The sequence below is a fragment of the Echiichthys vipera genome (assembly GCF_963691815.1).
Source record: "Echiichthys vipera genome assembly, chromosome: 10".
In the NCBI taxonomy this organism is placed as follows: domain Eukaryota; kingdom Metazoa; phylum Chordata; class Actinopteri; order Perciformes; family Trachinidae; genus Echiichthys; species Echiichthys vipera.
This window is the reverse complement of record NC_139835.1, coordinates 17,266,038-17,283,886: the sequence shown is the minus strand read 5'-3', so window position 1 is coordinate 17,283,886 and position 17,849 is coordinate 17,266,038. Positions and strand designations below refer to the sequence as shown.

Genomic DNA, 17,849 nt, shown 5'->3' with positions numbered 1-17,849 from the left:
CGAATTTGTTCCAATTTTTTTTTAAACGGCTTCACTGTGTCAATCACAGCCCCCCTACATTCACAGAATTTTTTTTAAGCAAATTGTATAGTGTGCCGTCAACTGGGGACATCCGGAAATATCCACACCATAAACCAATGCTGATGGATTAATAGAAGTAAATACATAAAGGCTGAATCCAAAATGTCAGTGTTAAAACAGGTTGATTTAGCACATCCAGAGAACCTTGACATAAATCAAACATTAATTCTTATTTACAGGATAAAAACAAATGAGCTGAACTTGGTTTGTAGTGCATCGCATACTGATGGACACTACCTCGGCCGTGTTTCTGCCTGAGCATTTATAACTTCAGCTCTGAGTGTCAGCTATCATATTATTAACCCAGGCTCAGCACTTCATCCTGGCAAAGAAAATCAGCCAGCATGATTCTCATCAGGCATTGTCAAAGCCTCAGCCATCGCCAGCGTGAGTTCAACACAGGCCCGGCACATCTCTGTGTAACTGGTCGACCTAGTGTCACTTTCCATCCAAGCTAGTCAATTTAAAGCGACTGCTCTGTCTCTGTCACACAGTTTTGATTCCCGGGTCACTGACACTTCAGTTCCTTTTTGAATGTTTCTGGATATGCTTGACAAAAAGGACTGTAGAGAGTAGAGCATGACAAGGAGAAGCAGCACAGGAAAACCTTTAAACTCAAACTCTGGAGGTTTGATGACAGTCAGTGAGAGTATCAAGAGGTAACGGCAGGCAAAGACTTGAGCATTCAAAAATCGTATTGAGAGAATTCTTAAATTAGCTAACCTTCTGTAATAACCGGATTCTAACTCTCCCTTGACACAACAAGGTTAATTTGAAGTGTTTGATGAGTCTGAATGATGATGATTCATTGTGTCATATTGCAAGAAATCTTGGAAGGCATACGGTATATATCTGACGATGATATAGCATCTAGGAGCAACGGCCAATGAATCTGGGGTTCAAGAGTAGCCAGCTGATTTTTTTATTTACTGATACGTTGTTATTATTATTAATGAGCTCTTCCTTACCAGCAAATTGATCCGGACCGTGACCACTAGTTTAAGCCAGGAGGGGAACTTGGCAATGATCTTCGTGATGAAGGAGGCAATGGTGTCTCCGTAGTCAGGCTTATGGAACTCGGCTTCGTTCAATCCATCTATCAAGATGATGTGGTCCTCCTCTGGAATCCTCCGCTCTGGAAACACACATACAATAACCCACAATAGTCAGCTCATAAAAGTATTCGCTCAACTAAACTGCACTGTGGTGAGTGTGCAGAAAGGTGCCTTGTTTCAATGCAGTTACTAAACCCTCTCTCTCAGAGGGCTGAGTGAGGCAATGGGCTTTTACTTAGACTCATCAACTGAGCAGCCACTGGTCCAATTATAGTACAACTATGCGGCAGACGCTTTTACCCAGAGGACTTACATTTTCTCCAATACACATACATTTGGAACAATTTAGGTTCCCTGCTCAAGGACCCATATAAACATGTTTCAACAATCCAAAACAGGTGGGATAGTAGTTAGACAGGGATAAAAGAGGACAGACAAGTATGTGAGGCAAGCAGGGTTCAAAATTGATCTCCTTCTGATCTTATTCTAGCTTTCTAATTGGTTTGGTTAATTTGTCAAATATCAAATCTTATCAATTGGTGCAGAGGTATCCTTTGTAACAATCATGTTAATGTAAAGAAATATAGCACAGGTTTCAGGTGGCCTACAAAGCTATTGACAGTATAGTTTAGTGTATAGACAAGTAAAGTTTAGACCTGGCATCCAACAGAATATAGTCCCATATACAAACAAGACATAGAATGTCTGTCAGCACTCCTGCCGAAGGGTAAGTGCTGCGCTATCTAAAGAATGTTTCTATACATTTCCTGGAGTACTGCTGAGTAACATGCAGCTGTTAAAGAATACAGCACTAAATGAGCGAGTTGAAATAATATAGCACTGAATGAGCTAATTGCGAGAAGCCTACAAACATGAAATATTTAAAGATGATACAATGGTGTTTTACCTTTACGAAGGTTGGCTAGTGGCTCAAGGACCCCTCTCCGGAAAGCAGCCATGGGGTCCTGGACGCAGGAGCGCAGACTGAGCATGCTCTGGAGGTGGGGCTCTTTCAGCAACAGCTCCCGGTATGCACTGAGCTGGTGTGCTCTGCACAGCAGGGCAGCAATACTATGTACAAACTCAGGTACCAGGCAAGTGTACGTGTTATCCGCCTGGCAGTAGTGATATGCCACCACCTGGAACACAAAGGGAAGGGAAAAAAACACAGAATAATTAAAAACATGTTAGAGAAATAAATGAAGAGCATGAATTAATTTTGGCTTTAGCAATAAAAAAAAATATGCAAAGCTGGGAACATTCAATAACCTCAAAGCGTTTGCAAAAAGCCAACTGCCTAGGTGACTAAAAACCAATTTCGGTGGATACAGTCTTGAGTCTGATGCTCTTTTATATTCATAGCCTGTCCTCTGTAAAGCCATATATCACTTCTTTAACCAAGTTGAGAGAATGACTTTAGAAGGGAGGGATGATAAGGTAATTGGGAAAAGGCCGACCACCTCAGATAAACTCTGCTATAAAAAGAAGCCAATGGGTCCCAGGTGGAGCTCTAAAAAAAGGATCTTCTGTGATCAGGTTGCTGCAGTGCTCAAAAGAGGTCTGATTTAGAAAGTAAAAGGAGGGACAAAGATGGGTAAGACGGAAAGAGATGCCCTGGGGAAGTGTGACTCTGTTCTAATTACAGTCCAACCTGGAGGAGCTGACACACTTCCAAGATCAGCGGGAAGAGGAGCAGGTGACCCGTACATGTACCTCTGCTACGGCTGCCTCCATCAAAAGTGATAACCAGCTTCTGGAAAAATCACTGACTAATTTCTTCCCAGCCATACCACAGTGACACCTGACCGTGTATTTATATTTCCTGCATTTGTAATGAAGAAAATATAAACCACATGAACTAATAAATTCACTGTAAGCACTCTGGCTGCAATATGTTAACCGTAAACAAGTAATTACAATGCAAATGGAACAAAACCCTTCGTTGGAGCTTTGTCTGTGGCGCATTTTGAACCATATAACACCATAGTATCAACTAGTTGTCTCTAGATATGTGCTCTTTACAAAAGTGGCAAAATAATGTGTGCCTCTGCAAAGCTAATGTGGCAGTTAAAAACAGGTGTTTAGTCAAAACTTAATGCGCCAGTAAAGGAAGAAAAATGATCACAAGTTTCTAGAAGTAAAGAATACTAGTCATATTTACTAGTGATAGACTGATACATCAGCTGGCCGATATTATCAGCCGATATTTGCGGTTTATAGGTGTATCGGTATGGGCCGATGCAAGTTGCTGCCTTCGCCGTTCCCATCATTATTTACAGACTGGCTTCTGCTAGAGACGCCTTTTTTTAGTTCAATAAATGTTCCTTTTTTTTTATATTGAGACTCATAACATGTGTAATTCTTATGATGTAAATTGAGGGAACAAAAGAAATATTGGCTCCAAATATCAGCTCTAGAAAATCGGCAGTCCGTATCGGTCATCGGCTAAGGCTGATGAAAAAAAAATCAGCCCCTAAAAATCCATTTATCGGTCGATCCCTAATATTTACTTATCATCCTAGGACTGCCATTAAATTCACGCTACATATAATCGTGAAAAAAAAACATAAAAGTGAGATAACCTTATTAAACACAAAGGACAACACAGCAACTGTGGTGGTTTACCTTAAAAAACAAAATATTACAGATAAAACAGAGACTGTGGAACACTTTTTTTTGGAACATGCAGTAATATAGAGGTATACACACAGTAAATTAAAGTTACCTGATGTTTGTATGAAAGCATAACTTTGTATAGGTACCTGACAAAGAGGCTGCAGTGATAGTTAGTGTGCAAGTGATTTAGACTACAGCATCATCAATGAGCAATGAGAATCTTAACAAATGATGACGCAACATGCTGCAGTGCACCTGCAGTACTTCATGTAATGGCACAATAATGAATTTACTGTTGAGAAACAACGCCTAAAACGTGCCTCTGTCATAAGACTGAGACATGAAACTTGTAATGTAATGGCCTCAGTGCCCTCTGTTATGAGACCACTTTCAGTGATTAAAAAGAGCTGACAGAATTTGACAGAAGCTGCTCAGTGTTGCATCAGTATTCACACATCACAGGAACAGAGCCCCTGGGAGAGCGTCTGTTGGAAACACTTTACACAATAATTGGCTTGAGGGATATTGGTTTGGTTTCATAGACATTTAGATGAGCCTCTGTGGCATAAAGTCAGCTGTCTGGTGCATGAACTTTAGTGCTCCCAGGGGCATAGGCAAACGGTACAGTAGTTATCTCATGCCCCATTTCACTACTAAGGCAGCATCCATGATCAGGCAAGTGTGTTAAACCCTGAAGGTGGTACAGGGACACCAGGATGCAGTCAGTAAATGGGGACAAAGTGTCCCATTAGAAAGCTGTGTCACCTATCCAAAGAGCTAACAACCTGCCATCACAAATGTATTAAAATTAAGTGAATGATATTGTGAATCCAAAAATATTTTCTGAAACACAGTGGTCCCTCATCTTCCTTGTTAAAAATCTCCACAGGCAAAACAATGCCTCTGGGAGTTTCTGTCAACTGTAAGTATTTCCAAAATGAACAGAATGTGCAGGTATTGCATGGTAAGCAGCAGTAAACCACACATATAAATAAGGTGTAGTCAGTGGTTCCTTAAGGTGCAGGAGTGTAGACCATATATTTCTATCTCTGTCATTATTTTAAGAGACTGAATACAAAAGAAAATTGAGTTGATGATTAGAAACTGACCGATAAAAGCATACAGTACCACCATGACAGTTTTAAAAGACAGAATCCCAAGATGTGGAGCTAACAATTATAAAACCGTTGCACCAACCAAGCCAAGATGCATTACAAGGTATACTATGGCACCACCGCACACTTCTAGTAGGCGAAAGGGGTATGAGTTAGTACATTGTTTTTTTAGGATAATGCTACATATTATACCTTGAAGTAGAGAACATTTCAGACAGGTTCAGTTAGGACCTGTCTGCCCACTGAACAATTGTGAGCATAATTGGATAAAGAATTGCATTAATATGGCCTAACTCCTGTTTGTGTCTGTGCTGCCAACTCTGTCACAGACAAGTGGTCGACAGTAATGATGGCAATGTTGCTGACTCAAATGCAGAGATATTTAAACTGTTCACTTGCGACTGTAACAAACTGAAATGGATGTTTTATATTAAAAAAAAACGTTTACTTTTCAGACCCAATTGGCACTCCCTCAAGTGACAATTAACTTGAGGTACTTTATCGGATTTTGTGCAGCTCCTTTTGGTGCCGACCGTGCTGACCCCTCTCTACTGTTGGCTGTCCAATAAAGGCTCAAAATGGCCCCCAAAATTTCTTAAAATTGTTTTCTGTGCACAGAAAAGAATAATAAAAAAAGCTATAGACCTTATGTACCGTTTTTGATGTCTAGCTTTAATGAACGACAATGAAACCTACATCAGCTAGTCTCTAGCGAATGTAGAGAAAAGGTGACTGTGAATGTGAAGTAAATGTCAGACTGCACTGTAAGACACAAAACGTCTTGACTATATTGTTAAGAGTGTTGCCATGGCAAGACACGGAGAGACACCCTACGGTAATTCTCCCCCTACACAATGCAAATGCCTTCCATCTGTGAGCTAAAAAGGGCATGCTGAAGACCTGAGCCGAACTTTTCTATGTTCCCAGTTCCTCACAGTCATATTGCAGTAGTTAGATGCTGCCCACATTAATAATGAACTTGGTTTTCATGGTCAAGTCTTTAACTAAGCTCACTGCTTCTCAAATCAAACAAGCCTGTGATATTAAAGGTCTCTGAGAGACCAATGGTGGCACCGTCTCTCCTAATCTCAGCGAAATGCTGAAGACCATCCACATTTTATAGGCTGAATATTAAACAAATGAACCATAAATCATATACAAACACGTATAAACATAAATCAACTGGGCTGAGCCAGCATCAGGTTCCTGCAGTGCATCTCATACATACTAAAAGCAAGTCTGCACACCATGAACATCTTTGTGAGAAAAGACAGGGTGTCGCTGGGGAGAACAAACAAGGGGAACTGCAAGAAGGGTAGATATGTTCTGTCCAAAACTGTCAATTAATACAACATGGACAGCAGGTACCTGTGCATTTGTTCCAATAATGATTGATTCATTATCATAACAACACTTTGCTCTCAGGTGACAGTTATCACCAGACCTTGTATGATGAAGCTGAATGACATAAGAATACAGTCATTTTTTTGGGATGGATCATCATCTTTAAGAATAAATGAGACAATCTTTTTTCCTCCATTGACACATTGCTGAGGTGCAGTATTGGCTAAAGTTGTACCTTTGCAGCCAAACGTCTGACAGCCTCCTCCCTACGTCGCTGCATCTCAGGTGTCCCAGGGCAACTGTTGGTCCTCAGTGTGTTGGTGGCACTGGAAGGTGGGGTGGGCTGTGGCGGCTGGCTGAGAGGAAGTTCTGTGCTTGGTCCCCCACCACCTGGAAAACACAGACACACAATTTGCTACTTACGTATGTAGACATAAAAATTAAATAATAGTAATAAAAATAAACTACACAATTATAGATTGGATATATCCTCATTTCACTTCCACACTCTGTACGGCAATATTAAAATGACAATATGTAAACTATACAAAGGCAAATACCAAAAGTGCTCACTTTTTGGGGAAGCACTGGGACTGTTGGAGGCAATCTGGCGCATTCGGCCTCCGTGGCAGCTCAGTGCTACTAGCCGGCAGATAATGGCTGTCTTTCCGTAACCCACGCTGCCCATCACTACAGCGCCGTGGTTCTCTGTGGACTCTTTGGCCTTCAGGACATCTTCCAGCTGCTGAAAGAGCCAATCTCGACCCACGAACACAGAGTCTGTGGTGATACTGGGCACCTCAAACAGCAAGGGCTTGAGCATGATGTCCACGGGTTTGTAGGGGGCAAAACGAGCTAAAGAAAAGCAATAAAAATCATATCAGAATTACAGTGTCAGTATTTTTCTCACAAATACAAAAAAGAAAAGAACTCTGTCAGAGATACAAAGACATGAAACATGCATCAGTATGCTTATGGAACGTATCCCACTTTCTCTCAGTAATACTACAATGTCTTCATATTGACACATCAACCATTTTACTGTAAGCTCTTCTTGTAGCCTCGGAATGACGTGCCAATAACACAATCATGCAATGACGACACAAGAACTTTCTCCTGGTGAATGATAATAATGAATAAATTCATCTTTCATCCTCTACCGACAAACCTGTGTAAACTGCCATATGTACACCAGTTTTTGAAGAATCATCTCTAGAATTGTGTTCTTCAAGATTGTGCCGTGTACAAACCTACATTGTAGTCTTAAAACTGTATTTTTTTCATTGCCTGCTTTAGCTTAGATACATATTGATTTAGGGGAATCTCAATTTAAGTGGACTTAAATCTTAGAGTACTTGCTCACTCAGGAACTCTTTCAAAGCTCTGATCCTCTCTACTAATACCAGTATAACTACTTCTGCTACTGCTAGTACTACTGCTACTACTACTACTACTACTTGACAGTTTAACTTTCAGCAATTATTGATACTACTTACATAACATGTCTGCCTATTTTCATAGTGGCAAAATAACTACTCATTCTGAAAAGAGCCATACCTTTGGTCTGAGATTGTATCTTAACATCCTACTGTTTTAACAAAGGTTTAACTTTCAGTATTGCAGATTTTAAGAAAATCATTTCAATTCTTTCTAAGATGGATTTGTTGCTTTTGTGTTCTAAGGAGAAAAATAATTCACATTTTTTTTTTTAAAGTTAAATTGAAGTCAATTTTATGGGACAAAAAAAAGATAATTAAAATAATTATTGCATGATTATGATATGAATTTATTTATATTTTTCAATAAATTGCGCTGCTATTCTTATTTGTCTCCTGGGGGTTGTGCTGTCAAATAAGAGTAGCCGACCTCATGGTGGATACTTTATTATAGATCCCATGTGCTAACGTACAGGCTACATGAAACAACACTGTCAAGCGCAGGCTGCTGTTCTAACAGGATCTGCCACTGGTAAATGTGTTAAAAACACCAAAAACTGGACCGGTTTCTATTTATTCACAGAGGGGGAAGCCAGTGTGCTTGTACATTCTCAACATCTTTCAATGCTCAATGAATATTCAGCACCACTACCAGAATCCTCGTGGTGAAAAATACAAGAACTTGCAAGGACAACTGAGAACAGAGAAGATAAATAAATTGTTGGCAGGTTTGAAGAAACAGCAGTCTGTTTTTAGCCGTAGCCAAGAGATTAGTGAATCAGCTGTGAAATCTAGCTACCATATAACTAATGAAACAACATCCTCTCACAACAGGCATTTGCCAATCAGCCTGGTGAGAAACTCTGTGGCAGATTGGATTTTGGATCTTGCTGGACTGGTTTCACTGACCCGGCCACTTGAGATAAAAGTGGGCTCTATGCATGAAATTAAATGAATATCCCTGTATTAAATGATGACCATAATAAACAATAATAAACAATATTTAAACATTTTGTGAGACCTGTAAGTTATTGCGGTGTCTCTTGCCCACATTAACCATATCTCATTTCATCACTCACTTCAGTCTAGACCCGTTAAAGACTGTAACATGAAGTGGCATACGACATGCCATACATACAGTATAGAAAGCAAATTCAGTCTTAACAGACATCCGCAGTACTAATATTTCATCTGTGATATAAAAATGAATCCACTGACATGATGTTTCTGTTTCAACCTCATGTTTAAGGAGGTGTAGAAAAGGAAGAGAACGTTTTCAAAACCAAGTTAAATAGCATGAGTATCTAATGATGTGATATTAAATTATTAATGTTCTCATCAAATATTCACTCTGTGGGATACCTCTCTGAGGTTTCAAAACATATAACCGAGATAAAGGCTGGTGAACCAAGACCATGTTTTTAATCATCTGTAGAGCTAAATGTGTGCAAGAAACACCCTTTTTGATAGTGTGGCATACATATAAATCATTGCAGTTGCTTTTACGGTGCATACTTAAAGTATCTGGACAGTTTTGTGGCTCTGCACTTAAACACACTGGATTTTAAATTTAAAGGATGACAAAGTGGTATAAGTGCTGACTTTCACCTTTAATTCGAGGGTGTTTACATCCACCTTGGATGAACTGTGCATGAATTGTAGCACTTTTTATACATACCTCTTAATAGTATAAAAAGCTTCCATTCCTGCACTCTTTCCTAGACTACCTTATATGGATATGAAAACACCAAACCCCATTAAAGCTGAAACCTCACAGCAAATGTCCCTGTTTCATTGGAAATCTAGCTAACTGGAGTAAAAACAGCAATAGTACAACTCACAAAAGTACAACATGAATGTACTGTATAAATGGTCATTATCACAAAATAAGGGAATCCGCTAGTAAATTCATTAGCTTTTGCTGCGCTGTTCATTTTTGCAGCGGCTGGGTTGAGACAGGAGGTGGAGCACCACGAAACGCCCCGAATAGCTGCCCAGTTCTCTTTGGTGCCTATGTTATGTAGATAAGGATGATGTACTAGGCTTTTCAGACCATTGCAGCACGAGAATCTGGCAAGAAAAAAAAATAGTCTGCTACTGCACATAGCAGAGCAGACACTTTCACAGGGGCGCTCATATGCAAAAATGAATTAAAAAAAAAAAAAAAAAGGAAAACGATGGTGGAGGTAGTGGGCAAGAAATGTAACCAGTGTATGCCCAAACAATGTATGACACAGGTAACACCGAATATTGCGGAAAGCTTAATGTGTATGTACAGCAATAATGCATAGCGCAGTCACCTTTAGAGTCGTGAGGTGGCCTTCCTCCTGTATTATGCCAGGGTAGGCGAATGGATGTCCGCAGGGGTGTGTTTCGCTGTTCATCAAGAAAGCTCAGGTCTTCCAGCTTTGTGGAACTGGTTGCTGTAGACAGAGACAGAAATGAAGAGAGTGAAGCATACACTTTGGTGCATGTTGAGTGCATTATTTGTCACATCTACTACAAAGAGTAAGACAGAAACACACACAAGAGAAAAATGTTGTGGCACATTTGGCATCTCTGAGAGGAGATGAGTGAAGAAAAGCTGAGCGGTGAGCTCTGACATTTACACTTTGCTTGAGGCTATGTGTGCAGGTACCAGTACACTGCAGCAGAAAGAAAAAGTGTATCCCAAAGTCAAGACAGCATTGCTTCCTTTGTCTTTGATTTGAGCTGACAGCTACATACAATATAGCAGTGAGAGGTCTGTCCCCACAAACACCCCCACTGGGGCTTACAAAGAGTGCAGATTACCTTTATGTTTCTTCAAAAATACAGAAAGAATAACCAATGGGAGACAGCTACAAAATGTTCCACTGTACAGGTTAATTGATATATTGATTAGAAATTACTCGTTACTCATTAGTCTACTTGATCAGAATGCATAACAGAATACAATACTTGTAAAATAAAAATCATTGCACAATCATTCAAGAACAGATAGAGTAGGTATTATAACATAATGCGTTATAGTCACTAAATGTTATACTCATTTTGGGAAAAAATGAATAATTCTGCCATAGATTCATCTTAAATGTTTTAAATATATTGGACAAAGAAAACAAACTGTTTGAATGTTTGAAGTCACACTCTATCCAAATCACGTTCAATTCCTCCTTATTTAGTAGAAATCCCAAACTCAAACCAAACTCTGCAGATGAGCTGCTTCATGAGCCAGTTCTTACAAAGCAATACCACTTCGGGTTTGAAGGATGAGACATGGACTGTAACTATAATAAAGATGTTCATAGTGCATCAAGGTATCTCTGAACTGCTGTTCACTGTTCAACAATGCTATCACCATGGTGATCCATGCTCTCCTGGCCCTGTCGAAGAGCAGAATCAAAGCGTCTACTTTCTACTTTATCAGCCTCAGCTGGGAGAGACAAACACTCAACTCTTCTTTTCACTCCCTCTCTCCCCTCACTTGGTCGCTAACTTACTCTCTGGAATGCCCCACTAATTAAAACCTGTCTGCCGACAACAGAGTAACTGAGGAAGCTGCCATCAATACAACTTTGACTGGAATAAAAAAAAAGGCTTCTTGGTTAGTTTTACTGCAGAGGATGGTGCTTTCACAATTAAATACAATGGGCAAAGTAAAGAAATAAAGAAAGGCAAACACATGAACAGAGGTCAATGAGTGCAGATCAATACAGCACTAACACTTCAGCAAACAGGATTCTAAGCTAAACCGAAGAGCTACTTACATCCAATAGCAGAGCCAGAAAGGACAGTGATTCTCAAAGCCCTCCCCTTGTCCCCAGCATGGAATATACTTGGGCAGGCAGGCATACAGGCAAGTAGGCAGGATGCAGAGCCTCACCTAAATCTCTGGAGAGTGCTCCGAGTGGATGAGCTCACTAAGGGTACAAAAGCGCTTCCTCTGCCCCTGTGCTCCCATGCAGGCACACTGGCAGCATTCAGCTGCTGAGCAGAGGGCTTGGCTGCCCCCTCTCTAGTGCTCAGCCAGTTACAGCATCCACAGCACTTGCTAAATGAACGCAACGCTTTCCAGGGGAGTGTCACGCTCCCTCCTCGCATACACCTGTCCATGTGCTGCATGCATTTACACAAAAACAAAGAGGTAGAAAATGCACCAGAATTATAAATAAGTGCATGAAAGAATAAGTGAATGAGTAGAGATGTGCAAGAATAGGAAGGAATCTGGAGAGTGGGTATAGAAAAGACATGAAGAGGGGATCAGAGGGTATTGTTGGGTGCGGGGAGGGGGGGGGGGGGTGAACAGAGGAGGAGAGAGAGGAATGGGCAGAAAATCAACTCTTTGCAGCAGATCCCCAAAAAATCCCAAGAAAAAACACAAGAAGAGGGCTTTCTCTTCCTCTCCCCACCCAACCTCATTCTGCAACAGGCACACTTTTTTTGCCCATGGGTCCAATAAGGAAAGACTGCAGGTTATACTCAGTTTGGCTCGCTTAAGTAGTTTAAATGCACACACTCTTTCAGTCCTGTCTTTGAAAAAATGTCCTTTTTTGTTAAGTCATATCTCGTATTCAACATTTCTTTCAAAGTCAAGAATTCCCTGCGGAAGTATTCATATCCCTCTGATCCCCTCTTCATGTCTTTTCTATACCCACTCTCCAGATTCCTTCCTATTCTTGCACATCTCTACTCATTGATAAAACGAACATATGATACCTTGAAGTCTTTGAAGCTGGAAAATGTGTCAGACTGTATTCCGAATAAAAAATGTTTTCCTCAGGCAGGTCTGCCCTTTGAAACCTTCAGTTCTGCATTTCCCATGACAGTATAGAGAAGAGGGCTGACACACACACACACACACACACACACACACACACACACACACACACACACACACACACACACACACACACACACACACACACACACACACACACACACACACACACACACACACACACACACACACACACACACACACACACACACACACACACACACACACACACACACACACACACACACACACACCACCCCCACCCTGACTTGACTCCACTTTCCTCTTCACCAATGGATACAATCAGTATTTCCCATTCACCATGCCCACCTTTTTGACTTTTCAGGTTGCATATGTTCATTGTGCGACACTGTATATTGTGTGAGTGAGTAAAACTGTTTTTTTAAGTAAGGCTGGCAGCTCTGCAAATCCACTCTAAAATGCTAAATATGTGGTTGTTATAACACAGATGAAAGTCTGATTCCCACTGTAATCGGTGTGGGGGTGATAGGGATAAATTATTACTGTGATAATTCTTTCAGCATACCGTATTTTTCGGATTACAAGTCGCAGTTTTTTTCATAGTTTGGCCGGGGGTGCGACTTATACTCTGGAGCGACTTATGTGTGAAATTATTAACACATTACCGTAAAATATCAAATAATAGCCCGGGCTATTATTTATGTCAGTCACGTAAGAGACTAGGCGTATATCAGCAACGGCGGGGGCGGGTCATGGCAGCAGTGCATTGTGGAAAAAAAGATGCTACCTGCTACTTGGAGTTGGCGGAGTTGTTCAGTGACACCGAGGAAGAAGAGTTCATTGGATTTAGTGATTAGGAGTGACAGATTGTTTGGTAAACGTATAGTATGTTCTATATGTTATATTTATTTGAATGACTCTTACCGTAATATGTTACGTTAACATACCAGGCACGTTCTCAGTTCGTTGTTTATGCGTCATATAACGTACACTTATTCAGCCTGTTGTTCTCTATTCTATTTTTAGTTTAAATTGCCTTTCAAGATGAAATGTCTGTTCTTGGTGTTGGATTTTATCAAATAAATTTCCCCAAAAAATGCGACTTACACTCTAGTGCGACTTATATATGTTTTTTTCCTTCTTTATTATGCATTTTCGGCTGGTGAGACTTATACTCTGGAGCGACTTTTAATCCGAAAAATACGGTAATCTTGATATTAAGTTGTTATAATATTTACCTAAGTGTACAAAAAACAAACAGTAAATGGGTATTAGTGCTGTGTGAGAGATGGGAAACCATGAAATCTTTATAAAAGAAAATTGTCACAATAACAAAGGGTGACAAACCGTAAGAAAAAAAAAAAGAAAGAATAATAACAGTTAATTATCACCCACCCACCCACCCATATAAATGATAACTGCATTTCAGATGGTGGTGGTGATTTGTCTACTAAATACTTTCTACTATCACCTCTAGCTCCAGTCCTTCTCTGACCTGTTAAGTCACAATTGCTTTAGCTTAATGACTAATTGCAAAGTAGAATTGTAATTGGCCTTCATACAAATTTGGCTTGTTACCATGGAAACTTTGAAATACCCCTAGCTGCAATGGTAAACCTTTCAAAAAAATTCTAGGTTTCTTGTGTATTAAATTTCTAGTGGTGTGCTTTGATTATCAAACACAGCTTTTCCCACTACAGCATGTGCAGGAGACTTGCTGTCTTGCCCTGAGATAACCTTGCCTGTATAACTGGGTTAGGCTGATGCAGCCCCCAGTGGGACTACAGAGATGTGAAGAAAACTGTACTTAGGAACAAATTGGTGCTTTAAACTAAACACTCACATGCTAACAATGACAATGCTAGCAATGCTAACATGCTAATGTTTAGGCGCTATAATGTTTGCCAAGATCACCATCTCAGATCAACGTGTTAGCATGCTAACAGTTCTGATTGACGCTAACAATAGTGCAGCAAAGACTATCCGGCTCCTAAGTCTGACGTAACACCCTGAGTACAAACTTTCATGGCACTCTATCAAACTGAATGAAATAACAACTATAATTGAAATATTTCAGTCTGGACCCAAGGCATGTACCAGCCAACCAACCTACCGACCTACTGACACAGCTAGCATGGCTAAAAGCATATACTTAGAATAGAGAGTAGCTTTAAAATGTACTTTCTACAAAAAAATAGCATGAACAACTTGAAACACGGAGAGTAGTCTGAACAGTTAAGTTAGTTATAGTTCCTTAACACCCATTACATGATTCTCTATAATGAGCTGCGGTCAATCAAACATAGCCAGATGGCTCTATTGTGGCAGAGTGTAGTTAGCTAACACATTGTACCCTTGAGATTAGGCATTTGGCAAGTTCTGATACATCAATGGGGGGCCACTGAGCAGAATTTTAAATGGCTTTTGGAAACTGAAGCAGATTAATCTCGGTTTTTATTTTGCCCCTGCTGTGACAAAGAGGCACCAACAATTCCCTGAGAGTGGACATTTAAAACAATGTCACTGACTTTTTCTAAAGAAATGGGAAAAATATGAATGGGTTATCTGTTTTGTTTTGGCTTCCTTTTTAATCCCTAACTGAACCGATTGATGTTAAGACAAAGCTAGAGACGTAAGAGTATTACGTAAGAAGACGTGCGTATCAGGTAAAACAATTTCATCATGCCTTCATTCTGCAGTACTGAAAGACATAATTTTTTTTGATTTGAGAAAATTACTGTCTGACCTATGAAAACATCATTGAGTTACACATGGACCAGCTGGAGATGACTTCAGTCCTTCTGATAAAACACAGATGTGAGCTATCCTCAACCTTACCTTGTCATTCTTCTCCAAGGTTTTGATAGAGGAACAGTAGACCCTTGAAGTTGCTTGTCAATAGTCCATAGACTTGGGTCAAGACACAGCCTAAGGATATTTGATCCATCAGGGCATGGGTTTTTCCACAATAGCGGAGGACCTTGGAGTGGAAACAAATGAGTGCTGAGCGTACCTCAACATGGCTCAGACTGCAAAGCTCTGTCGAATAGCAAAACACCACAGATGCACTGTAGCACCATTGCTGAGCCACATTGACCCTAACTCAATCTCCCTGTCTGAATGACCTGACCACAAGCAGCTCAAGCTAAGATTTCAAAACCATGGAATTCCAGTGGCCACAATTAATATGGCCCTTTGACTCTGCAGTCATTTTGAAAAAGCTTACACAATTGACTCAAATAGAATTCTCAGTACCTGAGTATAATAATGAGTAAGGGTGGCGAGACGCAGGTAAGTATAACATTTATTTGATGGTCATAAAATGAAGAGCTTTCTCAGCATGATTTATCCTCAGGCTTTTTAACAGTGGACTGCAGAAAAAGGACTGCCTTATCAAGGGTGGCTTGAGTTCAAAGATTGTTTGCCTCAAGGACATGAGCTTTTTCTATATAGGGTACAGGTTCTCTGAAAACACAAAAGAGCCCAGGAAAATAGCAAATCACATTTCTTGGGCTTTCTATGTTTGCCACATCATCCTTACATGTGTTCAGCTACTAGCTTTGAAAGAGGGTAAACTTTCATACTGAATGATTGATAAATGATGTGGGGTTTCCATTCTGGCAGTTTTTGAATGCAGCCTGACAAGAGATGGCAGAAAATATATTCTATGAAGAACAGTGGCCAAGCACCTTAGACTACCAACTAATGAAGCAATAACCAACTCCTCCTAAAGAGGCATCAAAATTTAGCTCTGTCGGTGGTGACAGGTGGTGCAAACATTTGTGCAACTTGCAACAGCACATGCAGGCTCCACACAGTGCGGCTTGAGTTCCCACAGAAGCCGAGGGACAAGCTAGTCACAGTGTGTGTGTGTGTGTGTGTGTGTGTGTGTGTGTGTGTGTGTGTGTGTGTGTGTGTTCACCAAGGCAGTGCAAATGACACTTCTCGGTAATATGCGGACATTCCTTTTACATACATAGTTAACATTCTAGAGGCACATCTATACACCCATTGATTGACATGAGACAGATGGACAGAGTCCACTTTGCCTCTAAGAAAATTTGGTCTTTGTGCTGCAACTCTCAGCAGTACAGTACAGTTTTTCGTTTAGATGGGTGAAAAAATACTGCAAGTACATTCTTTATTGTACTTTATTCTAGGAGCCTGTGCATGGGTTGCCAGGCGATATAACAATGACAAAGTAAGGTTTCGTTATTGTTAACCTTTCGTGGAAAATAACTCTCTTTGAAAATTGTTAGGTTACCACAAGTGAGGCAGGTTTATAGAGCCACTCAGTTCTTCCTGGGGGATCCTGAGTGTTCCCAGACATATGTGATCCCTCCAGCATGGTGTAAGCCCACATCAGGATCTTGACATAGTTAAATGCCTTGCCCCCGTCTTTTAGGGAGCGGGGTGATCATTTATCTGCTGTTATCTGAAGTTTTTATGCGTCTTTTCCTTACTTAATGTCTATTAATGCATAGTCACAGCAGATACCTCATTATCCAATGTGCTGTCATATACCCTATGAACACCCAATGGAAAATAGTAACCAAGGTTCTGGCATACAGAGTGAATGCACTAATGATGAATACATATTTCTTAGTTTTGAACAATGGCATCGCTTCCATTTAGCTCCTTCCTGCTTCAGTGTTTGCCTCTTTAGAATTCTTTATTGAATACATTTTCCTTGAGCATCAACTGAAAAGAAGCACACTCCCTGGCACCGTTGACATCAATATAGATCGGTTTGGGCCATAAATGATGTTGTCTCTCCATGTCCTTGGTGCCCTCTCTCAAGGCTTTGCCACAGCAGAAAATCTGAGGTGTGAATTCAGCAGGACCCTAGAGGGCAACGCTGCATAACTATGACATCAGCCAATAAACTCTTGGAGCACACAGGGAGATGAGCACACTGGTGCACACACGCAAACCAACACACATAAACACTCAAATATTTCCTGGTCTGTTAGCTTTATGAGCCAGTGTGTGTCTTTGCCATTCGGGTTTATGTCAGCAGAAAAATAATGATGAGATAAAAAAGGGTTTGAAACAATAGAATGGCCATTGAACAGCACAATGGTCGTGTTTTTACAGCCCACATTTGTGGGTATATGGCAAAGTGTTGTGCAATAGCAGTATACAGCGTGTGGAGGCTATCAACCAACCATGTACTATTTGTGCTGCTTATACCCACTCCATCTTACTCTATTACCGATATCAAACATAAGACTGCATTCAGGAGATAAATGGGCTACTTGTTACAAAGTGTCAAGGCTTTGACACAAATATGGCATCTTTACATTGCATTACATAACATTTATTTGGCATATGCTTTAATCCGAGGTGATTCGCAGTAAGTGCATTCAAACGCAATAGGAACCTGAGCTAAATATCATCAAAGAGAAAACCGCACTACAGAAGTAGTAGACACGAGTGAATGGTTACAGTGTGTCAGCAA

At 40.4% G+C, this 17,849-nt stretch overlaps 1 protein-coding gene across 3 annotated transcripts in view; it reads right to left on the bottom strand.

Moving 5' to 3' along the window:
* Positions 1-17,849, bottom strand: part of LOC310952955 (protein TANC1-like) — a 101,004-nt gene that overhangs the window by 22,663 nt on the left and 60,492 nt on the right. For all 3 annotated transcript variants that reach the window (XM_083921816.1, XM_083921817.1, XM_083921818.1), the window contains 5 exons: positions 9,948-10,070; positions 6,785-7,066; positions 6,447-6,601; positions 2,044-2,275; positions 1,050-1,216 (listed from right to left, as the gene is read on the bottom strand). In XM_083921816.1, the coding sequence (XP_083777942.1) occupies positions 1,050-1,216; positions 2,044-2,275; positions 6,447-6,601; positions 6,785-7,066; positions 9,948-10,070 (959 nt within the window). The remainder of the gene's footprint in view (positions 1-1,049; positions 1,217-2,043; positions 2,276-6,446; positions 6,602-6,784; positions 7,067-9,947; positions 10,071-17,849) is intronic.